General features: G+C 41.7%; 2 protein-coding genes across 3 annotated transcripts; both read right to left on the bottom strand.

Moving 5' to 3' along the window:
- Positions 1-311: 311 nt before the first annotated feature.
- LOC107384139 (relaxin-3 receptor 1) lies at positions 312-7,148 on the bottom strand. Its single transcript, XM_015957220.3, has 3 exons — positions 6,667-7,148; positions 6,058-6,501; positions 312-5,980 (listed from the first exon to the last, which is right to left on the bottom strand). Exons 1-3 carry the CDS (start codon positions 6,865-6,867, stop codon positions 5,372-5,374), a joined length of 1,254 nt encoding a protein of 417 aa, XP_015812706.3. The 5' UTR covers positions 6,868-7,148; the 3' UTR covers positions 312-5,371.
- Positions 7,149-11,831: 4,683 nt separating this feature from the next.
- Positions 11,832-23,063, bottom strand: LOC107384140 (cyclic AMP-responsive element-binding protein 3-like protein 3-A). 2 transcript variants are annotated; one of them, XM_054738989.2, is made up of 10 exons: positions 22,189-23,063; positions 21,958-22,056; positions 21,556-21,805; positions 16,565-16,683; positions 16,337-16,441; positions 15,912-16,018; positions 13,664-13,732; positions 12,856-12,940; positions 12,472-12,565; positions 11,832-12,370 (listed from the first exon to the last, which is right to left on the bottom strand). In XM_054738989.2, the coding sequence occupies exons 1-10, from the start codon at positions 22,207-22,209 to the stop codon at positions 12,162-12,164; spliced, it is 1,158 nt and encodes a 385-aa protein (XP_054594964.2). In that variant the 5' UTR covers positions 22,210-23,063; the 3' UTR covers positions 11,832-12,161. The 2 variants fall into 2 exon arrangements, with proteins under 2 accessions (XP_054594964.2, XP_054594961.2); XM_054738986.2 differs by having other exon boundaries at positions 11,832-12,388.
- Positions 23,064-25,045: the final 1,982 nt, after the last annotated feature.

Below are 25,045 nucleotides of genomic sequence, written 5' to 3' on the forward strand. Positions count from 1 at the left end.
TGCCTGTCTCTGGGTTTGTGTCTCTTTGTGGTTGTTTGCAGAAGCTGATTGTCATTTTGTGCTTCTGTCGTTATTTGCTGCTTATTTGTGGTCTTTTTCATCTCTTTGCAGTTGTTTTGTTCATCTTCGTATTTGATGCTCGTCAATGTTCTTTTGTGTCTTTCTGAACTATTTTTCCTTATTTTTTGTTTTGCAGGATTTGGTTTGTGCTCTTCTCTCGTCTGTTTTTAAACAGTTTTGACTCGACTGCCTGTTTTTTTGAGTCTAATAGCTGTTTATGAGTTTCGTGGGTCTTTTTGGGCACTCTGCAGACTAATGTAACTGTCACTTCTGACTGGGGCTGCTTCAGGGCCGCTCTTGACCTCCTCTTTTTACAGAATAGCCCTCAAATCTTTGAACAAAGGCTTGCAGCCAATTGAGAGTTCAACTGTACTGTTCTGCTGCAGAGCTGGGTCTTTTAAACACATCAGTAATTACTTGCTGAGTTGTGTTATTTTCTTTCAGAGTTCCCGGTTGTGCTTTGCTGCACATTAACATATGATGGAGACTCTCTCTGTCTTCATCTCCCCAGCTTCGTCGTGCCTCTGCACACTCAGAGAAGTGTTTCTCTGCTGATTTGGCTGCAGATGAAACTGATTTCACACAGACTCTCCGTCTGTGCAGAGGATGTTGGAAACCGTGTGCACTCGAGGTCCCTGTTTGAGCTCTGTGTTGGTGCAGATTCACATACCCTGCATTGCAAAACTAGCTGCTCTGATGTTTTTCAAAGTTTATACATATATTCTTGCTTCTGCAGCTGACATTGACCCATTTTGCTAGTCACGCTCATCCCAGTTAATCGTGTCCTTCTGATAAATAAACACCTTGAGCCTGTAATTGTTTTAAACTGGGATCCATGCTGGCCCAATATAGACACAAATGAAACCACTCAATAGGATTTCCTCAAGTGCATTTCATCTCTTAGTGCACTTGGTGCACACGAAAGTGCTCTTGCACCAGTCAGATGTTTCCTCCCATGTATAAAAACCTCTAAAAGGGTGAAAAAATCTCCATTTTTTCCACTTTAAATCAGCAAATGCAATACAGAGATAGCAGTGTTTTGCAGAAACTGGTCCAGATTTTACACTTTTGAGCTTAAATCTCATTTTTGATTGTAATCCATCTGTAAAGATGAAGGTTTCCTTGGAGACCTGCTGGCTTCTTAGCAACATCGGAGAAAATAGAATAACCTAAAGTGCCAGATTGGCACACAATGGAGGAGGTGTGGTGGAGTGTGGGCGCCGTTTACACATCTACACTCATCTGCGGGTCAAATTTTAAAGGTTACAAAAGGGCAAAATGTGGAACAGCTTTTGTGCAACTGGCTCGTCAACCAGCAGTTGTGATTGCAGGAGTGGTTAACTATCCCTGAGACGCTGGTGAACGCTTTTGTCCTTTCTGTTTTATTTGATACCACAGGACCTACACAGATTCACAGAGCCGTTCGCAGCGATACGACAGAGCAAGAGGCTGACTGACAGCATCAAACACAGGATGGAAAATTTCCCAAGAGTTGTTTTTCTGCTCAAGAGTGTGTTGAATATTAAACACAGTCGTCTAGATGAGGTGCAGTGTGCACAAATTACTATATGGGTCAAACTAATTCCACATCGCGTAACAGTAACAGGAAACTATATCACAGATTCACTCAAATCCAGCTGATTTTATTGGGCTTTGGTCGTTTTTGGTCATCATCTTTGTAGGAAACACAAAAAACGAACAGGTTTGTCTTCATCAGACAAGTCTTCGAGTGTAACTGTGGGATGAAATAAATCTGATGTTAGGTAAAAATAACTGGCAAAACTAGTTGTTCTGTGCAGGATCTTGTGTTTGTGTGTTTATCATCACTTTGTTGATAGTCAGTGTTTCACCCACAGCAGAAACTATTCAGGGTTAATTTACAACCATTAGAAACAACTTCTTTAAATGTTTCAACACATTTTTGGTATTTTTTCTACCAAATAGCATCACATGCATAGAAACTACTGAGTAATGCATGTCCTGCAGTAAATTAGCAACCAGTTATTATTCCTAATGATCTGATGCCAAAGCAAATTACCAGGGCAGTAAAAATGAGGGATTGCTGCTTTTTATGACACTGATTACAGAGGGAAAAAATCATTGTTGAGAGACAGAACAATTTATTTTGAGCTCAGTAGTAGGAAATTTTAGTGAATGACCTATAATAACCACTAACAATAAGGAATATTGTGTGGCTGTGTTTGCTGACTTGGCTAATGCCTTTGACTCTGTGGGTCATAACATCTTAAGGTTGGTTTATGCTTGACGCGTCCACGAGGTCCGCACGGCTCCGCGTGGAAAAGTTGCATCATTTTGCGTCATCTGAACAACCACGCCCCTCCACCACGCCTCCGCACGGCCCAAAATTTCCGCAACGCGCACCTAGGAAATTTTCTAACCACGCGGACGGTCGGACGCGGAAAAACATGGTGGACTGGCAAGAACTAGTATGGCAGAAGTTCGTAAATACAGACATTTGTATGATTCAGCTCTCAAAGATCACCGTGATCAACATGTTGTTAATAATTCTTGGAGAGGAATAGCTCGCACTGTCGGAAAAGACGAGGACGCTGTTAAAAATGTTGGAATGCCATGTTGTAAACAACAGTTTTTACTTCTACTATGGTGTAGTCTTGGGTGCATGCCGTAGAGCTCCATGCTGCCCCCTACAGTTTGGGAGAATACTGGCTCACCGCAGAGACGAGCCGCACGAACCATAAACGCTGCGAGTTGTGAAGCGCGTTCCATCCGCGAGCCGCATCACCAAGCGGGAAGCGAATGCGTCAAGCATAAACCAAGCTTTACTTAGCAGGCACAAACATCTAGAACTTTCTCAGGCATCAGTGGCATGGTTTAGGAGTTATACCTTAGGCTGTACACAAACAGTGAGAACAGAGGGTTACCAGTGTGCTCCTCTACCTCTATCTATGGGCGTTCCTCAAGTGTTGATACTGGGCCCAACCTTATTCAAAATCAATATTAATAACATTGTTCATGTTGTTGACAGTTCCCATGTTTATATGCAGACACCATTTTGTATCCACACAGTTCTTCCTTGAATGCAGCTTTGTCCTCCTTGCAGTTCAACTTTAATTGTCTTCAACATGCCTTCTCCAGCCTTCATCTTCATTTAAATACAAGCTAAACAAATTTCATGATCTTCAACCGTAACTTACCGCAATCCGCTTTCCACCCTAGTGTTGTTTCCCTGGATGGTACAGAACTAAAACTTGTTAGTTCTCATAAGTTTTTGGGTATCTGGCTTGTCAGCACACTTTCTTTTGACATTCACATGAATTCATTACTTTCTAAAGTCAAGTCAAGAATTGGGTTTCTATACAACATTTCTATGCTCATTCTGCAAAGCAAACCTTGGTCAAATTGACAACCCTTCCCATCTTAGATTACCGTGACATCATTTTTAGGACTGCTTCCAAAAAACTTCTTCATAAACTCATTTATCACTCAGCAATCCGTTTTGTCACTGGTGCCCCTTTCACTGCTCCTCATTGTGATCTGTACTCACTCGTTAACTGTCCATCACTCCATTCCCACAGGTTGTTACACTGGTATCAGTTCAAATACAAAACAGTCATCAGTAGAATACCGTCATATCTTCACTCATTACTCATCACTTCCAACAACCAGCACAATTTGCGTCCCAGTAACTTAATCTCTATGGTTATTCCCAAAGCTCGCACCTCCTTTGGCCGCACCGCACCTCATTCCAGTTTGCTTCCAACAACTGGGATGAGCTGCAAAAATCACTGAAGCTCACTACCTACATTTTATTATCTACCTTCAATAATTCATTGCAATCAATAGTTTCTGATCAATGTGCTTCTGAGTACTTAAAGGCGGTTTTAAGTCTGTTTTGATAGCTTGTACATATTATATATGAGAACAGTCCTTTGTCTTTATGTCTGCTTAATCTTATTTTTATCTTTTTTGCTTTTATCTTACCTGTTTTTCTTTGATGCAAAGCTAACTGTGTCTGTTGCTGCTGCCTCTTGGCCAGATCGTCGTAAATGAGACTGAGTTCTCAATCGACTCATCTGGTTAAATAGAGGTTAAATGAATAAATTTGTGCATTGATTTGGTGGAAATTCACTCTTGAGTTGGTCCAGATCTGAGCAGATGTTAGTGTGACATCCTGACAGGTGCTGATATGAGCTGGTTTCCCTCTGACTGCTCGTGAATGCTTCACACAACCCAGCCTCAAAGGAAGAAACTGAACTTTTAATGAATCTAGAGGTAGTTTGCACCCAGATGACCTCTAGCTGATTTGTTGTGACGTGACAAAACAATCTGTCTTTGGCTTTCTCTGAACCACAACAAAGAGATACAACCATTTCATTTTTTTGTATTAAAAGGGACCTGAAGCTAATTTAAAGGCTTTGGATCAAACTGAAGCTCTGTGATTAAATAACGATTGCTCTGCTACCATCTGTGTTGGTTCTTAAAGTGGAGGGAAATTAATTGGGAAAGATTCAAATGTGTTGATCAACAACTTAAAAACCACCAGTGTGATGGATTTAACTTTGCTTTGTGTTGTACAAACATTTGTGTTTTCTTTATTAGTGTCACAGTCATGAGAATATAGTAGCTCATTACCTACGGTTATTAGCGTTATTACGTTCTGATCATTTTATGCCACAAAGGTTATAAGCTATTATAATAATACAGATGAAGAGTGCACGTGGTATGGTGGGTTTTCTTTTTTTCCTTTCCCAATCATTCAATCTGGCTCATCAATTCTAGGAAGATGACTTATTCATATCTGTGAAGTCCTCTGGAGAAACCCCAATCCTCTGTGGAGGTCGCTTTGCTCTCAAAAAGTCAAAGGAGCTCCATCGTAGATCTCAGAATCCCACATGGAAGCCTCACATGTTAAATGTGGAGATAACCGCAGTATAATAAAAACTCTGTGTATCTCCTCTCAACCGTTTCAATTAATTAAAAGATGAAAAATACGGTAAAATGAATAAAAATGTCATGAAAATGACTTCTGTTGAGATCCAGGTTGGCTCCATTAATTCTGATTTGCTAATTAAATCATAATAAAGGCAGGTCTTGCTTCTCATTGGTGAAAAAACTACAAATTTTAAAAGTAAAAAAGAAATGCCAGTAACGATTTCATGAGACCAGTTTAAAACAAGCTGGGAACAATGCCAGCTGCTCCAAAAGACCCAAAACAAAAAGTACCTTCTGAGCCTCTATACCTCACCGGTATGTTTTAAATATATATTTGCTGCCCTAAAAGATTGATGAGAACAGCCTGTCTAAAGAGGTCCAACTTCAGGGAAACCAGTCACATGTTGATGTCTTTGTGTGTTATGGCGGAGCTGGGCGGAGCTTCCTCCACTCTCCTCCCTCTCAGCGCCAACGAGAAAACATTGTGGACGGCGTGAGAAACTCTTAGGAGAAGCTCCTTCAGTCCGGCTCGGTACTCTCTACGGATCAGGCAGTAGAGCACCGGGTTGAGACAGCTGTTAGCGTGGGCCAGACACACAGTCAGGGGGAAGGCGTAGGCCTGGGCGTTATAGAAGGCCTTGCTAAAGGGCACCAAGTCGAACTTGATCAGCACCCCCCACAGGGTGAGGGCCTGGTTTGGCAGCCAGCAGATGAAGAAGGATAGAACCACGATGGTGACCGAGCGGGTGACCTTGGAGCGGGAGCGGTGGCGTCCTTTCTCGTGCTCTGACTTCTCGGTGCCGCTACCCACCGTGCTGCCAACGACGCGCCGACTCAAGATAAACCTCAGCAGGAGGAGGTAGCAGACAGAAATGATTATCAAGGGAACTACGAACCCCAGCAGGACCTTCTGTGTTTGGTAGAGCCCCAGGAGGACTTGGGGATCCCAGTGACCCGAGTCAGAGTCTGAAAACCGAACTAAGCACAGTTCATCATCTGCAGACACCTGCAAACACAGAACCAGAGGATCATTACCCAAGAACAAAGCTGGTCAAAGCTAAAGCTTTGGTAGTCTCAACAGACCTGCACGGTGGTGGAGTAGAAAGCATGAGGCAGCGTGGCCACCAGTGACACCACCCAAATGGCTGAACTGGCCCACTTGGCCCGAGCAGTGGCCACCCTGGGGCTCCCCATTTTCAGGGACATAATCAGCGAGTGGTAACGAGTCACACTCATGGCGGTGAGGAAGAAAACGCTGGCATACATGTTCATGGTGGTGACCGAGCTAACGATCTTACACATGACACGACCGAAAGGCCAGCGGAAGTCCAGCACCGTGTCCACAGCCCAGAAGGGCAGGGTGAGGACAAACTGGAGGTCTGTGATGGTCAAGCTCATGACGAAGCAGTCGATGGCAGAATGGTGGTGTCCACGACGACGGGAGTGGAGCAGGAAGAGGGCCAGGAGGTTACCCACAAGCCCCAGGACACACACCACCAGGTAGACCAGGGCAATGAGGACTCTCACCTGTCACACACACACACACACACACACACACACACACACACGCACGCACGCACGCACACACACACACATTTAACAAAATGTTTCCTGTAAATTGTTCCAAAAGTTCATCTGAAAACCTAGTAGCCATAGATCACATGACTTTTGATTGCTCCAAAGTAAACTTACTGGCAGGTTGGAGCTGTCTCCATTCAGATCCAGAGATGAGTCTTTGGAGAGGATCTGCAGCCAGCAGTTGAGTGAAAGATTAAAAGCTGGCAGAGTGGAGCCGACTCCTGTCGGGCTGACTAGCTCGGATATTTCCTCCTCCTCTCCTCCGCACGCACTCAGCCCGGTGAGAGGTCCGGAGGAGGTGCTGTTGCTCTGCATGACTGAGCAGAGGAGGAAAATAGTCACTCTAAGAAAAAACAAACACAAAAACTTCCCAGGTTTTCCCTCTTCTGCCTGGTTAACTTCCGGACTGATGGCGTGCGGGTCTGGAGCCAAAAGTCTCCATCCTTCTCATCCTGCGTTTGGCGCATTGAACTGTGCTCCTGCACACATGTCCTGATTTATGTTTTCTTAAAGAAATGTTGCTAATCTCTAAATAAACGAGTCGGTTTTACAGTCAGCCGCGAGTCTGACATGTTGCAGCTTCCTCCTCCTCCCGAGTCTGTGCGCTCAGGCGGATTGAAGGCGTTTATATTTGCTCTCATCTCTTCACGGCGCACCGCGGGAGCGCGCGGCTCTTTACTATAGCAGGAGCTCTATGAGGCAGGGATCCAGCTCCAATTTACGTTAAATCTTCAAGCAAATAACATTATTTTAAAAAAGTTTAGTGATAAATATGATTTTTGAGATTATCATTGACAAACTAGAAGGTGCGCGTAAACGCCTGCGTCCATTTTCCTTCTTTATAGTGAAATTACTGAGAAACGAATTTAATTCAAACGATCCGAGGACTAATGGCTGCAGTTATGGAATCAAGGGGATTAGAGAAAAATAATAACATTTTTAATGAGAAGTTTTCCACTTTTTCTGAAGTCAGATGAATCATTCTACCTCTTTTCTGAAACAGTACATATACTTTGTTTTGTAAATAAAAACAGCTGTAATGTGTTTTTGTGGCTGTTCACCCCACTGATACTGATGGATCTGCACACATGACCTCCACTTAAGTAATTTTTTACATTCTGCTGCAGCTTTTCAAGGTGCTTAAAGATGTCAGCATTCATTTGCATCAGGTGCAGGAGAATGTTAAAGTGAGAGCCACTCTCTCCTCATGTGTTGCAGGTTTGACTAAAGAGAAAATAAAACCTGTTTGTCTTGGTTTTTGAAGTGGACCACACCAAGTCTGATGTAGCTTAACAAAGGACACTTACAGGCTTTGCTTTGGGTAAAATGAACACTGTCAATGGCTGCTTCTGCAAAACATAACAGCAGTGAAAGTGCTGAAAGCCTGTCAGGTCCTCCATGTCCTGTGGGAGTGCAGGAAAGGTTGCAAAAATCTGATCATGAAGGTGGTTTTGAATAAGTCTAAAAGGGGAAAATGGCTGCAGATTTCATAAAATATCATGAGAAATAAATTAACAACATGCAGAATTTAAAGAGCAAGTCACCCCCAAATCAACTTTTTTTTATGATAAACTATATATCTAAAAGTCCTGTGGACACAAGCAGTCAATAATTTGGCACTACAGTGCATCTTAGTTAAAACTATCAGTGTTGTCAGGTAAAAACTCTGCACTGCATTTGAATTTAAATCTGCCATCACTATTGGCTAAGGGGTACACTATGACATTAGCTGGTACATAATGATGTCACAATGCTGTCATGAACCTGTGTGTGTGTGTGTGTGTGTGTGTGTGTGTGTGTGTGTGTGTGTGTGTGTGTGTGTGTGTGTGTGTGTGTGTGTGTGTGTGTGTGTGTGTGTGTGTGTGTGTGTGTGTGTGTGTGTGTGTGTGTGTTAGTGGCTCCACCCTCTCAGTCTGCCTGGCAACAGCATTTGTCGCATCTTTCAAATATGAAGTAGGAGTGGAGTAAGTTTCTTGTAGAGGGTGACTTGCACTTTAAAAAAGTTGTAATACAGAAATCATGCAGGAACAAAAACGGAATCTTAAACACAAAATTCTGATTCATAACAATCCTTTAACAACACGTTTCTCAAAGGTTGCGATAAAAGAGAGGATATTTAATAAAACAGTGAGGTCAACTTCACTGAAAAATATTTTTAATTGATGCAGGACATCTGTTTATTGATTTAAGAAAAGCATTTGATACCATAGACCATAGTTTGTTACTTTCTAAGTTAAAGGATTATGGGATACGAGGGAAAGCTCATGATTGGTTAAGTAGTTATCCCACTAAAAGAAATCAATTTTTACAGTTAAAAGAATACATTTCAGATTCTCAAATTATTACATATGGAGTCCCACAGGGTTCTGTGTTGAGACCTAAGCTCTTTAATTTGTATATTAATGATATTTGTGATGTGTCCAAATTATTACACTTCATTTTGTTTGCTGATGATACAAATATATTTTGTTCTGGGAATGACTTACAAATTATTTTGGAAAATATGGATTGTGAGATGATTAAACTTAAGTGGTTTATGGGCAATAAACTATTTATAAATTGAAATAAAACAAAATTCATGATTTTTGGTAACAGGAAGACAGATGATTCTGTTACATTGTCCATAGATTGTACTTCGGTTGAAAGAGTAAATTAAGTAAGATTTTTAGGGGTCGTCTTGGATCATGAACTTAATTGGAAACCCCATATAAAATATATAAAACAAAAACTGTTTAAAAGTATTGGACTTTTAAATAAAGTAAAAAGTATTTTGGAGTCATCAGCACTTCATATATTATATTATTCATTTATTGTTCCATACTTGACTTATTGTATAGAGGTTTGGGGCAACACATATAAAACAAACACTAATCATTTGTTTTTATTATAGAAGAAAGCTATGAGACTTATATACAAAGTAGATGCTAGAGAACATACTAATGGTTTTTATTTAATCAAAAATTATGAAATTCAGGGATTTGGTTAATTTGAAAACTTTACTAATTATGTTCAGGGCAAAAAAGAGGTTACTGCCAGTGAAGTTACAGAAGTTTTTTGTTTTGATTTCAAATGATGGAAAAAGTAGAAAGAAGCCTGAGCTTAAAAGAGTTTTTGCACGAACAACATTAAAGCAAATGTGTATTTCGGTATATGGAGTCAAATTATGGAATAATCTGGATGATGACCTGAAAAAATTAACTATACCGATCAATTTAAGAGACTGTATAAAGAAAACATCATAGAATCCTATGATTGATAAGTAAATATTGAGTAAGTACACTGACAAGTTTTATTGTGATATTGTTTGCAAAGATAAGGAAGTTCTATACTTGGTTTGTGTATAAGGCCATTCTGTCAATTATATTGTATGAAGTAGAAAGGGGTAGGTCATATTGGACTTCTTCTTCCTCCCCCTTTTTTCACTTAGGAGACTGTTGATGATTGTATTTTGCATGAATGATGAATGAAACCGCTGAGTGCAAAAATAAATTAACAATTAACAATTATGTTATTTTATTCCTGTTTGGTGTATTTACCTGATGAAAGGTTCTTCAGTAATGATATCATTGTTTTATTGATATTCGCTCATAAATTCATCAAAGTTTTAAAAGACAAGTCAAGCTTTAAAGAGCACAATTTACCCTTCAGAGATAATTTGGAAACTGTTCATTCAGTAAATCATTTCTTATTAATTATTAGTGAAAATTCCCTTAATTCGTTGAAGATGGACCAGGAACGTTTTTTCAGAGTGACCTCTGCGTGTCCTCAGGTGTCAGCTCCTCAGAAGTCAAAACCGTCTGAATGAATTTCTTTATTTCAATCTCACTATAACAATGCAACATGTTGTTTAAAGATGTTTGATCAATTATTAATTTCAGACTCAGAAAGCAGAGTGTCCCAATTCTTGGGGCAGCAGTAGCTCAGGTGGTAGAGCGGGTTGCTTCATCATTGGAGGGTCATGGGGTCGATTCCAGCTCCCGCCAGGGGTATCCTGCTGTTGTGTCCTTGGGCAAGACACTTCACCCAACTTGCCTGTGTTAGTGGTGGTCAGAGGGGCCGACGGCGCCAAATGGCAGACCTCCCCAGGGCGGCTGTGGCTACAAGTAGCTTACCATCACTAGCAGCGTGTGAATGTGAGAGTTTGTGAAAGCGTCTTTGGGTGTCTAGAAAAGCGCTATATAAGTTCAATGCATTATTATTATTATTACTTCTAGATTTGGGTCATATTTGTTACATGTCTTCTCTAAATTAGGAGCTTTCAGGTTTCAGACTGATGTCTAGAATACGGTGGCGTGTGTTAGGAATATTGTATGTTCATTTAGTCTAGCAGGTTAGCACTGATGTGCAGACGTTCAGCTGAGATTCTCTCAGCAGGACGGGAACATCTCTGTTTGTGGAATGGCTTTTTGTCCGTTTTCATGAATCACAGTTTAAACACAATACATCAAAACAAAAATTATTACATTTTTATTTCTTGAGGTTTTGGTTCAGCTTCTCTGTAATTTGTCAGTTTTTATGTAAAGCACCTTGTGTGACCGCTTTGAGCTCAAGTTCAGGTCTCTACAGCAGTGAGCAGATGCTGAAAACCCACTGACACACACACACACACACACACACACACACACACACACACACAAGTCCTCTTGAGAGAACCACTGAGAGATTTTAAGTTTCTCTGACAGCTGCAGCTGATGATGTTCGATGTTCCACTTGTTAGCTTACGAGTGCAGAAACACGATCTATAAATGCATCTGTGCTTCATTTGTCACATGTAGTTTCTAACAGCCCTCAGAGTCAAATAGTTTTTATTTCGATGCTGCACCTTTTTGTTTTCAGCTTTATTTAGATCAGTCCATGCATGGAGGTAGAAGGACATTTAACCAATGTTATTTAAAAGCCTGACTTTTATGTTGTCGCCTGTGTTCATGCTGGTCTGGTTGCAACGATGTCTCATAAACAACTGGATGAATCTTAAAGAAACCTTTAGAATCAGCCTAGTTAAAGAAGGCCGCCGCTGACTTTTGTAACATTATAATGGGTGCAGCTCAGGCAATATTACAGATTTTGAGCATAATTCATGTTTGTGGCTGAAAGTTTGTCCCGTTAGTAGTTACTATAAATTAATATAAATTAACTAAACTGTGATAACAAGTATGCCAGTGCAGTGCTATCGATTATCCCATTGTTTTTTTAAATTAGTGCCCAGTTTCTCATGTAAACAACAACAAAAAAAAAACAACTATGGAATAGATTTATTGTGCAAGTAAAAAATTTACATATTTTTGGAAAAGAAAATGTCTTTATTTCATTTTCTAATATAAAACAGTGTCATATTCAACTAAATACATTTGAAGTCAATAACAAAACAAAGCAGTGAAAATGCAAAATGTATGATGTATGATTGTGATGTGTAATAATCCTTTACATTGATGGAAAAATAAAAAAGGAGGATTTTGAGGCTTGTCATACTTTTGCTTGCACACGTCTTTGGGATGGATGTTTGTGAGCTGAAGTGCCACAGAGTAAAAAAAAAAAAAAAAGCTGATGCTTGAAAGCAAATAAAGTGCTGGATCTGATGATGCATTTACAAACATGTCAACAATCCTGAGCTACATGTTTCTACTCATGTACCAGTGGTAATCATCCTCCGGTCTGTGATCCTGACGGTGGTGAAAGCAGGGGAGGTCCATCCAGCCCCAAAGCGTCTCCTTCAGGCTCCGCAGGTCTTCGGATCCCCTGGGGACGGGCAGGAGAGAAGGAGGTGGAGAAGGAGGGATATCTCCCACTTCATCCATCGAATGCATGGAGCGAGACGATGCTGATTGAGAGAGACATGCTGGAGTTGAAGGTGTGTGTATGTGTGTGTGTGTGTGTGTGTGTGTGCTGGCTTGCGTGACCACAAGGTGTGTGTGAACAGACCTTTGGAGTCTGAGTATTCTGCATGGCTGCGCTGGCTGTAAGGGTCTGGCTGAAGATTTGAAGAAATCAGCAGAGAGAAGGAGAATAGCAGAACCTGGACACAAGCAAACAAGGAGTCATGCAGCGAAATGAGGAGGAAATGGAAAACACACAGAAACAAAATAAAAACGCTTCATCAGGCATGACCTACTTATCATCTAACACAAAAGATGAGCACAGGTGCTGTCCAAACGCTCAAATCAGGCTGCTTTTAGACCTTAAAGGTTAACGCAGCAGGACAGCAGTAGGAGCTTGGGCTGTATTTTATTGATGTATTTATGTTTAACACACTTTCAGCGTTTCTGACAGTGGTGCAAACGGAAACGCTGCAGCGTTGTGTCTCACCAGGATGCAGGTTCCTCTGTTTGTTGTTTTGCTGGAGCTATTAGGCAAGAGGGCCTGTAGCTGGTTGAGCTGCTCCAGCAGAGCGCTGCAACACAAAGAGATGAAAGGGGTTGTGTGAAAGTTTCACGTAAGGGCCCACAGCTGAAATACACACATCACTTTTACGGCATCTGTGATCTTTGCCAACTGAAGCAAAAAGGAAGCGAGCAACACGCTCACAGGGAAAGAGTGTGCATCGAGTTCCTTCCTGTTTTGTTGTTTTTTTCTTCTGTTCACAGCAGCAATATGCCAGCATCAGACAGAGGGAATGTAACCAGACGGCATATTGAAAAGGAAGCTAAATCAGAAAAAAGAGCCTTGTTTTTTAGATTTTTGCATTGTTGCAAACCACACACACACACACACACACACACACACACACACACACACACACACACACTCAGAAATATTCTTATCCAGGCTGTCAGCACCCTGAGAGAAAGAGCTTGGGGCCGCATGGATATAGATCAACTCATAATCCAGACTGACACGATTACACAACAAAGACCCAGAATAGAAAAAACATAATCTGAATAATTATAAATAATTATAACTGCTATGTCCAATAATAATAATTAACTCAAATTTAAATGATAGTTTTTTGAATGAAAGAACTTGTTAAAATAACACGCGTGCATGACTTGATTGGGACAGGACTGTTTTGGAAAATATTTATTAAACACACATGAGCCTGTTCCCCGTGTCTAAATAGTGACGTCATGGCGTCACCTTACATCTATGAGGTCATCAGGCTTGTGCGACTACTCACTTGTTGGTCTCCTCTAACTGCAGGACTTTTCTCTGCAGCTGAAGGTTTTGGGTGCTGCATGCAGCCATCCTACCAACAGAGACAGAAAGCATGAAGAAAATGGAAATAAACAGCTGATGAAACCACTAAAACCACCTTTGCCAGCATCCACCTCCTGATGTGTGTTTCAGCTCTCATTATGACCCTCAGCTGATAATGATAATATCCTGTTGATACGCTCCGCTTGCCGCCTCTTTAATTAGCAGCAAACGCTGACTCTACTCAGCCCATCATGAATCTTCTGTTAACAGGAGGCAGCAGAGCTCAGGCTTGAATGAGACATGAGACGTTAACAGCCTACTATTGAAGCTCTTGAGCTGTCTGATTTCAAATGAAATGAAAGCCTCTTTCATGTTTTTATAGTTCACGTTATGGTTCCCAGTTTTTTAAAGATCTGCAGACAGCTGGTGAACAATTAACCCGATGATGCATTTCAATAATGAAATAAAAGGAAAAGGTTGGTGCACCCAGCTGCACGCTCCACCGCCCTGCATTGTTTGTGGGGGTGCGAAGAGGTGGAAGAGCCAACATGTGGGAGGCTGTAGCTCGGTTTACTCATTTGTTGACAAATTTCCTGCCTGTATGTTGAGGATCATTCTCAACAGCCTGGAGACAGAGAGGGAGGAGATCTAAACTGAGCTGAATCTTGGCAAAAAGCTTCTCCTCTTCTTGTGTGTCGTGTTGCATCATCTTCAGGTTTCGTTAGAACCCTCCTGAAGCTGGAGCACACGCTGAGTAAGTCTCACACAGCAGGAATATTCACTCTAAACGCTGATTCATAATCTGGTTATCTGCTAGATTCTCAGAGTTCAGCTGGCTGCTCGCTGGTGGACTTCTGTGGCATTAACTGTGGCCCATGATTGTGGCGCAGAATGAATGTTGGAGCTGCGTGTTGAAATGTTCCAGAGTTATTATCGTTTCCATGACGTGACAGTTGAGGATAAGAGCTGTTCCATATTTTCTCCCCTGAATCGACGTCCCTGTCACGGCTAATAGAGGAAAGACATTTTGGGAATGATAGAGAAACAGGAAAAATAACAGAGACGTCAGGAATGATCAAAGATGAAAACTACAACTCTGCTTCTGTTTCTCTACAAATACGGTGCAAACACAAAGTCAAAGTGACTCGGGAAATGTGGAAAATAATGTGAAACAGTAACGCTGAACCAGTGAGTTGTGAAGACGATATTTAGTCGGTTACACAAAATGTGTTTCGCTGAAGTCGAAAGTTCGAGAGGGAAGCTCAGAAATTTGGTGTGAAATTGAGCTGAGGCAGAAACAACTATCAACTCTAAAGACATGAATATTTTTTGTTATAATGATTTATATTTATTATTATTTTGTATTATAATTTTGTTATTTGTTTATTCATTTTAGCTGGAGCAGTTTGGCGTACGATATTCAGACTACACACCACCTGTGAGACAGCACGAAGTAGGCTAAAAGATCTCAAAAAGCAACACGCCCCCCCCCCCCCTTTTTTTTTCTAAAGAAACACAATAAATAAAAGAACTGAGAATATTTAAAGTTCTGCTGGGCTCACAGGAACAATATGGGCAAATAAACACCCCCAAGACTTCTGGGTAGATATTCTGTGGAATGGCGATGCAAACATGGAGTAACCAACAGTCACACATAGTGGGGGTAGTTTGATGGTAAGGGGCTGTTTTTGATATTGCAGGAATTCTGTTCTCTAGCAGAAGATCCTGATGGAAAATATCTGACCTTTGACCTCAAACAGACGGCTCATGCAAGGAAACTCTCCAATGTGACTGAATTTAAACAGTTCTTTAAAGAAAGGCAGGAAAAAAATTCCTCCACAGAGATGAGAGAGATGCGTGTGTGTGTGTGTGTGTGTGTGTGTGTGTGTGTGTGTGTGTGTGTGTGTGTGTGTGTGTGTGTGTGTGTGTGATATTTGTCTCATCTCATCCTCTTACTTTATTCTGATGATCAAAACCAAGAGTTCTGTGATCTGAGTTTTCTCTGATGAATTCCTGTCCATTAAACAAGTCTCACCAAAAAAAAAAGCTTTCATTACATCTGCTCTAATAAAAGTTAGTCACAAAGTTTGTTGAGGTTTCATTAAATTAAACTGAAGTGTTTGACAGTGCAAACTAATGGCTGCACACAAAAAATGCAAAGTTTCTAGGCCACGACACGAAATAACGATTTCACGATGAGCGAGGATGCTGAGCACAGCAGCACCTACCTTCCTTCCAGACTGTCAACATATTCCCTCTTCTTCTTCCGACTTTCTTGAGCCGAGTGCTTGTTGCGTATCTTCCGCCGGATCTTTTTCAAAATCCTCTCCTCAGACTTGTCATGAAGATGAAATGGATGTAGGAACGGGGACAAGAAAGAACCAGGAAGAAATGGATAAGTGAGACAAATGAGTGGGTTGGGAAGAGGAGAGGAGTTGTGTAACTGATCTAGATTCAGATTTAAAGGTGTGTGTGTGTGTGTGTGTGTGTGTGTGTGTGTGTGTGTGTGTGTGTGTGTGTGTGTGTGTGTGTGTGTGTGTGTGTGTGTGTGTGTGTGTGTGTGTGTGTGTGTGTGTGTGTGTGTGTGTGTGTGTGTGTGTGTGTGTGTGTGCGTGCATGTGCGTGTGCCTACATCTGCAGGAGGCTTATGTACCTTGGACAGGGGCAGTTTGCAGGGCAAGTCTACACCTTCTTTAGCCAGAAGCTTCTTCTCATCCTCATTAAGAACAAGTTCTTGCAAGGAATGCTGGGAGATTTGCTGTGTCAGCAAAACACCACACTGTTAGCTCATAAAATAACTTTTCTTTGGTAGAAGTGGGTTTTTCTGCTCCTTCTGGAGCAGGACACAATTAAAAACATCTCATTTGCAACATTTGCTTACCGCCTGACCCACGTCGGATAGAAGCAGGTCCTTCACTGTGAGCGAGTGACCGGATGGAAGCAAAGGGTTCTGGCAGTATACGAGTCCAAACTCCTCATGGAAGCCATCTGACTCCCAGTCTGCACAAAGACACAGAAACAACAATGAAATGGATGATTGTGACATGCAGAAATTGACTGCAAGTGCAATTCAAAATAAATGGCATCCCTTTGTGCTTCACAGCTGAAAACGCACTGAACATGATGGTTTCTGCATTTTGTAGGTAAAGCAAAACGCAAAAAGATTCATCTGTTCATCTGTTAAAATTATGCGTTAAAACCTCATAAATTACTAACATAGTTGCTAAAATGGGAAAAATTGCTATTTTTTGCAGTTAAAGGATCATAAGCAGGTGCATTTAAGGTTTTTTATTTATTCTTTTTTTTTTGCAACAAATATAAAAAAATGGAAAAAGGTGAGATAAGGCCAGCGTGTGTGGAAGAGGAGGTCTCATGTTGCTGCAAATGAGTCAGGACCCGAGCCCAGACTGATGAAAAATAAACGCATTCAGCCTGAACCGACAGGGATCTTGTTATATAATCTCATCATTACATCAAAAGATTTGATTATATTTGTGTTGTGATCCTTTCAAGTCTAAAAAGGTGTGTGGATGAGACATAGGAGAAGATAAGGAGTGCCAAAGGCAGGCGAGACGTTAAAAACAGCCGAAGGTGGAGGGATCAGATAGGTGAGGCGTTGAGTTAACGCCGTTTGTCCCAGTTTGACTTTGTCAAACACCAGGGTTGGTAAATTATCTTCATCTGCGTCAAGGCTCCCATTTGTTCCCCGGGTTTCACTCCTGCTGCTGACGAAAATAATAATAATAACAAAAACCACCTTGAATGAATGCATGATTGCAATCATTTTGGCTGACTTTGTTGCCATGTTTGTGAACGCAGCAGCCTCTGCACGTGATGGCAGCATGACGTCCTGTTTCTGATTTTATTCTGTAATAACTCAAAAGTAAAGCGTCTGTGAGGAGAATCCAAAAATACGAAGCTGTTTATCCCAAATGGATTAATTATCCACCTTTTTTATTAATCCACCCGATCCACATTGCACCGAACCCTTCATGTTCCTCCTGCAGGTGGTAGGTCCACAGCTGGATGAGCCCATGTATACGGTTCGGGCTGGGCCCGGCCGGGCCCCATGGGTGAAAGCCCGGCCACCAGGCGCTCGCTCACGGGCCCCAACCCCAGGCCTGGCTCCAGGGTGGGACCCCGGTAACCCTCCGGGCCAGGTACTCCGACTCTTTGTTTTAACGTCCGTGAAAGATCCTGTGAACCGTTCACCCTTCACCTAAGACCAGTTTGTCATGGGAGACCCTACAAGGGGCACAAAGTGCCCCAGACAACATAGCTCCTAGGATCATTAGGGCACTCAAACTCCTCCACCACAATAAGGTGACGGTTCAAGGAGGATGTGGATCGGGTGGCAGACCAAGGCGGGAGCCTTGGCGGTCTGATCCCCGGACAAGAAAACTGGTTTTTGGGACATGGAACGTCACCTCGCTGGCGGGGAAGGAGCAGGAGCTTGTGGCAGAGGTTGAGCGGTACCGGCTAGATATAGTCGGACTCACCTCGACACATAGCATTGGCTCTGAAACCCAAGTCCTGGAGAGGGGTTGGACACTCTTCTTTGCTGGAGTTGCTCTGGGTGAGAGGCGGAGAGCTGGGGTTGGCTTTTTGTTAGCCCCGAGACTCTCTGCCTGTGTGTTGGGGTTTACCCCGGGGGATGAGAGGGTAGCTTCCCTGCGCCTTCGGGTCGGGGAACGGGTCCTGACTGTTGTTTGTGCTTATGGGCCAAATATCAGTTCAGAGTACCTACCCTTTTTGGAGTGCCTGGGACGAGTGCTAGATAGTGCTCCATCAGGGGACTCCATTGTCCTGCTGGGGGACTTCAATGCTCACGTGGGCAATGACAGCTTGACCTGGAGGGGTGTGATTGGGAGGAACGGCCCGCCTGATCTGAACTCGAGTGGTGTTTCGTTATTGGACTTCTGTGCAAGCCGCAGTTTGGCCATAACGAACACCATGTTCGAACATAAGGATGCCCACCGGTACACTTGGTACCAGGGCAGCCTAGGTCGCAGGTCGATGATAAACTTTGTAGTCGTATCATCTGACCTGCGGCCGTATGTTCTGGACACCCGAGTGAAGAGAGGAGCGGAGCGGTCAACTGATCACCACCTGGTGGTGAGTTGGATCAGATGGCAGGGGAAGATGCCGCGTAGACCTGGCAGACCCAAACGTATAGTGAGGGTCTGCTGGGAACGCCTGGCAGAAGAACCTGTCAAGACGGTCTTCAACTCCCACCTCCGGCAGAGCTTTGACCGCGTCCCGAGAGCAGTGGGGGACATTGACTGCGAGTGGGCCTTGTTCCACTCTGTGATTGTTGAGGCGGCTGTTGCTAGCTGTGGTCGCAAGGTGGCCGGTGCCAGTCGTGGTGGCAACCCCCGTACCCGCTGGTGGACACCAGAGGTTCGGGGAGCCGTCAGGCTGAAGAAGGAGGCCTACAGGGCGTGGCTGGTCTGTGGGTCTCCGGAGGCAGCAGACAGGTACCGGATAGCTAAGCGGGGTGCAGCAGTGGCAGTTGCCGAGGCAAAATCTCGGGCGTGGGAGGAGTTTGGTGAGGCCATGGAGAAAGACTATCGATCAGCTCCAAAGAGGTTCTGGCAAACTGTCCGGCGCCTCAGGAGAGGAAGGCAGCAACTCGCTCACACTGTTTACAGTGGGGATGGGGAGCTGCTGACGTCAACTGGGGCTATAGTCGGACGGCGGAAGGAATACTTTGAGGAGCTCCTCAATCCCCCCTACGCGCATTCCGAGGAGGAATCAGAGCCGGTAGACCTGGGGATGGACTGTCTCTGGGGCAGAAGTTGCTGAGGTAGTCAAACAACTACACTGCGGCGGAGCCCCGGGGCCGGATGAGATTTGTCCTGGCCAGTTGAGGTGGCTCGGGCATCTGGTCAGGATGCCTCCTCGACGCCTCCCTGGTGAGGTTTTCTGGGCACGTCCAACCTGCAGGAGACCTAAAGGTAGACCCAGGACAAGGTGGAGGGACTATGTCTCTCATCTGGCCAGGGAACGCCTTGGGATTCCTCCGGAGGGGCTGGCCCAAGTGGCTGGGGATAGGGAAGTCTGGGCCTCTTGCCTTAGGCTACTGCCCCCGCAACCCGACTCCGGATAAGCGGATGAAAATGGATGGATGGATGGATTATATTATATTATATTATATTATATTATATTATATTATATTATATTATATTATATTATATTATATCATATTATATCATATTATATTATATTATATTATATTATATTATATTATATTATATTATATTATATTGTATTATATTATATTATATTATGATAACATATAGCAATTATTATTTATAAAAGATTAGCCTCAAGTGTGGAGTATGAGGGGAAAAAGACATCTAACTCCACGTGTTTTTATTCAAATATCGAAGGTACAAAACAGCAGGGTGCTGCTATTCAAACATACTTCATTAACTTGCGATCAGCATGAGCAACTCAGTAAAAACACATGTTTATGTTGTTTTATGTCACAGTGTTAAAGTAAAAAATGTGTTTTGTACTTTTTAAGAACCAAATGTTGAAAGTATATTTATGTCCCAACTAGTTAATATTGAAAGATAAACTTATTTGGATGCCTTTCAACTAGTTGCAGTTTACATTTATTTAAACATTTGTTACTTGTCTGTATTAAATATCTTGCCAGGATTTACTAAGGAGATCACAAGAGATGAGACCAGCAGGTAATGGTGATAAACGCCTCCTGAAACCTGAGGGAAGCTGATGCAGCTGTAAAAACCAACAGTCTTAGTGTCTTTTAGAATGTTTTACATTTCATTTTGAATCATTTAAAAAAAATTTATTTAATTAAAGAAAAATAAAAAAGGGATCAAAATAAAATCACAAAATATTCTAATTCAACACAAAATCCACAAATGAAAAGTGGCAGATGGAAGAAGATATCAAGCTCCGCCCCTTTTTTCCAAAAGAAAACCTCATCAGATAACGGTCCACAAATCAAACATGGGACAACACGATGAATAAACTTGATCCATCGATCCTAATGTTTACAAGCTAATCTGTATTAACAAATGAATTAGGAGACATCTCTAATCTCACTGCTATATTTATGATATGTTTCCTTCAACACATCTTTTTTGTTTACTGCGTCGTTTACTTGCCTAAATTGCTCCATAATTTTACTCCTAAATGTGGGCTTTTTGAACACATCTGTTGCTGTTAAACTATAACTGCCATCTCCTCCTACAAACACTGGGTGAACATTTACAAGCTTGCAATCCTTTAAGCTCCAGCAAAGTGTAAAATTATGGGTTAGAGTGGTCATTACACTGGTTAAGACATACAGTGGTAGAGTACGAGTTTTACATGTAGAACCCCAAACATCAACATGTTTAGTATGGTGTAATCCATGCATTATTGAGTTAACATTCTAAATATATTTAATAAGCATTTTATCTCTGTGCAACGCTGCAATGGTTCTAACAACCCTTCCTTAAATGTGCTCAACATCTGGTTTCCATGAAAGAATTCCATCAAACATGACTCCCAAATATTTGGTTTCCTTAATCCTCTTAATTGCCATCCCAACCATTTCAATGACATCATTGGTGCCTCTATCATTAAACATTGAAGGAGTCATTCATTATGAAAATTGACATTATTAACAACTAAGACATTTGCATGACTTGGTGACATCTGCTTGAGCCATTCTTCTTTTAAATCCTCTCAAAAAAACGACAACTATTTGAATAAATGAGGTCAACTGTCACAGGAATCACTCTCATTATTCCACACCAAAGAAAAGAGGTATACTTAATTGTTTGTCTGATCTCTCCATCTACTTATTTATGATTCAGGTACAAGTTTCTCCACGTTAATATTTGATATTCTTACCTAGATCAACGAAAACATCTGGCTGGTTCTTTAGTGATGGAGGCTGAGGGGACGTGTGTGTGTCACAGGCAGGGGAAGCTGTGCAGGAGAACGAATGGGGGCTCTCGGCGGGGTCTGTTCGGGAGTCTTCGTGGACGACATGGCAGGGGGTGCAGGGTGACCACAGGGGGGAGGCTGGCACAGAGGAGGAGGAGTCATGCAGCAGAGCCTCTAGGAAATCATCAGCACCGTTTCTCTGAGGGCTGGAAGCCTGGCAGAGAGGAAATGTTCAAATCATTCCATTAAGACACCAATCCAACACCCAAACATGAGATCTGATACAAGCGATCCACTTCAGATTCAGATTTCTGGTGAGTTTCTCTTCATACCTCCCACCCACCCTTCTGTACTGAATGTTCTTACATTACTAATCATGAAAGTCCATGAATGGTCGCTGAGGCAGCAGGACGATTCGTCTGTGTTCCTAAGCAGACGGTTGAACATCTCCATCTCTTCGCAGCCCTTAAAACAAGAAGTAAAGGCCTTCTTATAGAATAAAAAAAACATTTGAATGAGTCTGTATTCAGCGTGTCACTCCACGCCTCTGATGACTCAATCAATCAAATTAAAACCACCTATCTCTCGTGAGCTTACCCAGTCTGCTGTCAGAGTCATTATTCTGAGATTAAAGCAGCTGATGAAACTTCAACGAAACCATCCAGCAGGAGTGAAAGCACAACACACAATCAGATCAATACACTCCCCCGTGGCTGCGCTGTGCAGGAGAACTAGCTGAGCCCGTTCCAAGGGACAAAGTTGAAATGACGGAGCGGCACATCCCCGAGCAGGCTTATCAATGTCCAATCCGGTTTCTGCTGACAGCTGAGAGGGCCAATTAGATCAGATGGAGGCATCTCAGATGGATTAATTAGTCAAAGTTAGTCAGAGGTGACTCACTGTGACCTTTGATGTCAATCTGACATGACAGAAATGATCTGCCTTTCTGCTTTCACGTTCTTTTTTTTATTATAGCCAGGCAGCTTTCATTTATAGCATTTTTTAAAATTGCTGTCAGGGGCAGAAGGTAGAGAGACACGTTTTAATTGCTGGGATCTCTCCTCGTTACTGAGGCTCATTGTGAGGCGATGCAGATCATGAAGAGGTTGGACAAAGCTGTTGGAGGCAGAGATGATTAGTGAAAGGCCGTCGGATGTCTCCGTCTAAAACCAGCGAGGGATGAGTCATCAGAAGTGAAACTTTCAAACTAAAATAGTGATTTAATGCAACTTCAAGTTAACAAAGGAGACAGGTTCTGATTAATATGGTGGATGTTACATCTCGGAGACAGAATGAGTCCAAAGAAATTCAGATTTAGACGCCCAAGTTGCACATTTTAAACCAACATTTTCCTTTTGGGAATGGCTGCTTGGAACAGGTTTTGGGACCCCTACGAAGCTTTGGAATTAAAAACGCGGCTTGGGAATGCTTTCAAAAGCTTTGTTAAAGACACACTCTAACCAGACTGAAAGCAAAACAAATCAATTAAAAGTAAGCTTGCTGTAGCATCTCAGCATTTGTTTACATTGTCTGAGGAATCTGTTGCTGATGATAGTTTAAAGACGTTTGTGCAGAGCAGCGACACATTTCCACCTGTTCTGCTGCTTCTAATCTTTATTGGTGTCATTAGAGCAGCTGTGTTATTTCTAAGCAAAGGCACTATAAGCCAGAGAGTGTTACATAATATGTTCTCCACAGGAGGAACATGCACACTAGCAAAGATTTATCTGGTGTTTATCTCAGAGGAAGCAGAGCGATCACATTACTCGTCCTTTCTCTAATTCCCAGAAATATAAAATCATCCAGACAGGTTTTCTTCATAACTTCAAGGTTTTGTTTCTCCTCTGAGGTTCACTAATCCCTTTTGTTCGCTCTTCACCGATTTTTCTTTGTATTTCATCTGACATGACAAAAAAAGACTAAAGAAATAAGACTGTTTTGTCATGTTAGTTTCTAAATGATTAAAGACATGAATTTGTGCAAAGAATGAATCAGAAACTCTTCATTTCAGATTAAACCTTGGGTTTAGTAAAAATCTTAGAATCTGGCCTGTTTAAGCCTCAAAATCAGTTCAGAAAATGTCCCTCCAAGATCTCAAAGATATATAAGATTCTCCTTTTTTCACAAACACTTTATAGAATGTTAAAAAAAAAGACTTGAATAATGTTCTAGACATGTTTGGAGTATGTTATTTTATATTTTTTTGCGAGCTTTCTAAGAAACTCATATTCCAGAACTGCATATAAATAAGGTGCAAGGTTATTCTAAATAATGACTCCGTAGGCGTGAATGATTCATTGATGAGAGCTGGATTCATTGTTATTTTATAAAATACATAATTCATTCATTGGGGTCTGTGTATGAATCCTGAATGAGTACTTTATTCTAGAAAGTACCAATTTGCTGTGTTCAGTAATAAGCTTCATCACATTGCAGTAGAGCTGTTATCTTTACTGTTGTAAACAGATTAGAGAGATGCAAAGTACAGGTAGATAGGACCCAAACAAGTAATTATGCCACTAATAATCACAATATCATCATACAATTGTACATTCGTCATGAAATGTTCACGATGAGTTACGACTATCATTAAAAGTGTTGTTCCGAAGCTATATTTGGGATGTGATTCTCAAGATTTGTCTTTTAATTGTTGAACCAAATGCAAAGTACCTCCACTTTTATCATTCCTGTTGCACATTTCAATTTAGAAACCATGAAAAAATGTTGTTTTCAGATAAATGAATAGAAATCCAGAAGTAAAGAAAGCCTGCTGTTACTTAAGATCCATTTTATATCTCATTATAAAGGTAAGTTGGTAGGAAACTGGGATTATGCCATTAAAATAATTTTTATGACAGGCGTTTTGCTGGATGGCTCTGATCAGGAGTTATATTGCTGATGAATGTTAAGTGCTTCCATACATATGGGAACAACTGAGTTTCTGTTTGTGTTAGAGCTGGTTGATCATTTATATTTATAGTACTTATCTCAAATTAAGCTCTTAGAAATACTTTTTTAAAGCTGTCTGTACACATTTCACCATCTCTTTATTCAAAAAATTATAATAAACATTTGTAATTCAATAGTGGCAGTCAAAAAGCTCCAAAGCCAGTAAACAGAAGCGACCCAGAAGTTATTTCTTGTACCCCTAAGAAGCCACAGCACTCTTAAATTGGGTCAAACAATTTAGAGGCTAACGTTGAGCTAACAATGCTAACAGTGAATTAGGAGCAAATAGTCGGCTCTAAACATATCAAGTTATTAAATTACCAATTCAATTACCAACAACTTGATTTTACAGTCAAATTAATGTGTGAAGTGAATAATGAGTCGACTGTGGCATTTTACCTCCTTTAATGTGTCATACAGAACTATAACAGCAAGCTAACAACAAGATGGCAAAGTATAAGTTATTTAATTATTTTATTGTCTTGCTTTGTTCATCTTGAGTGTT

Source organism: Nothobranchius furzeri, chromosome 11 (assembly GCF_043380555.1).
Source record: "Nothobranchius furzeri strain GRZ-AD chromosome 11, NfurGRZ-RIMD1, whole genome shotgun sequence".
NCBI classification, from domain to species: domain Eukaryota; kingdom Metazoa; phylum Chordata; class Actinopteri; order Cyprinodontiformes; family Nothobranchiidae; genus Nothobranchius; species Nothobranchius furzeri.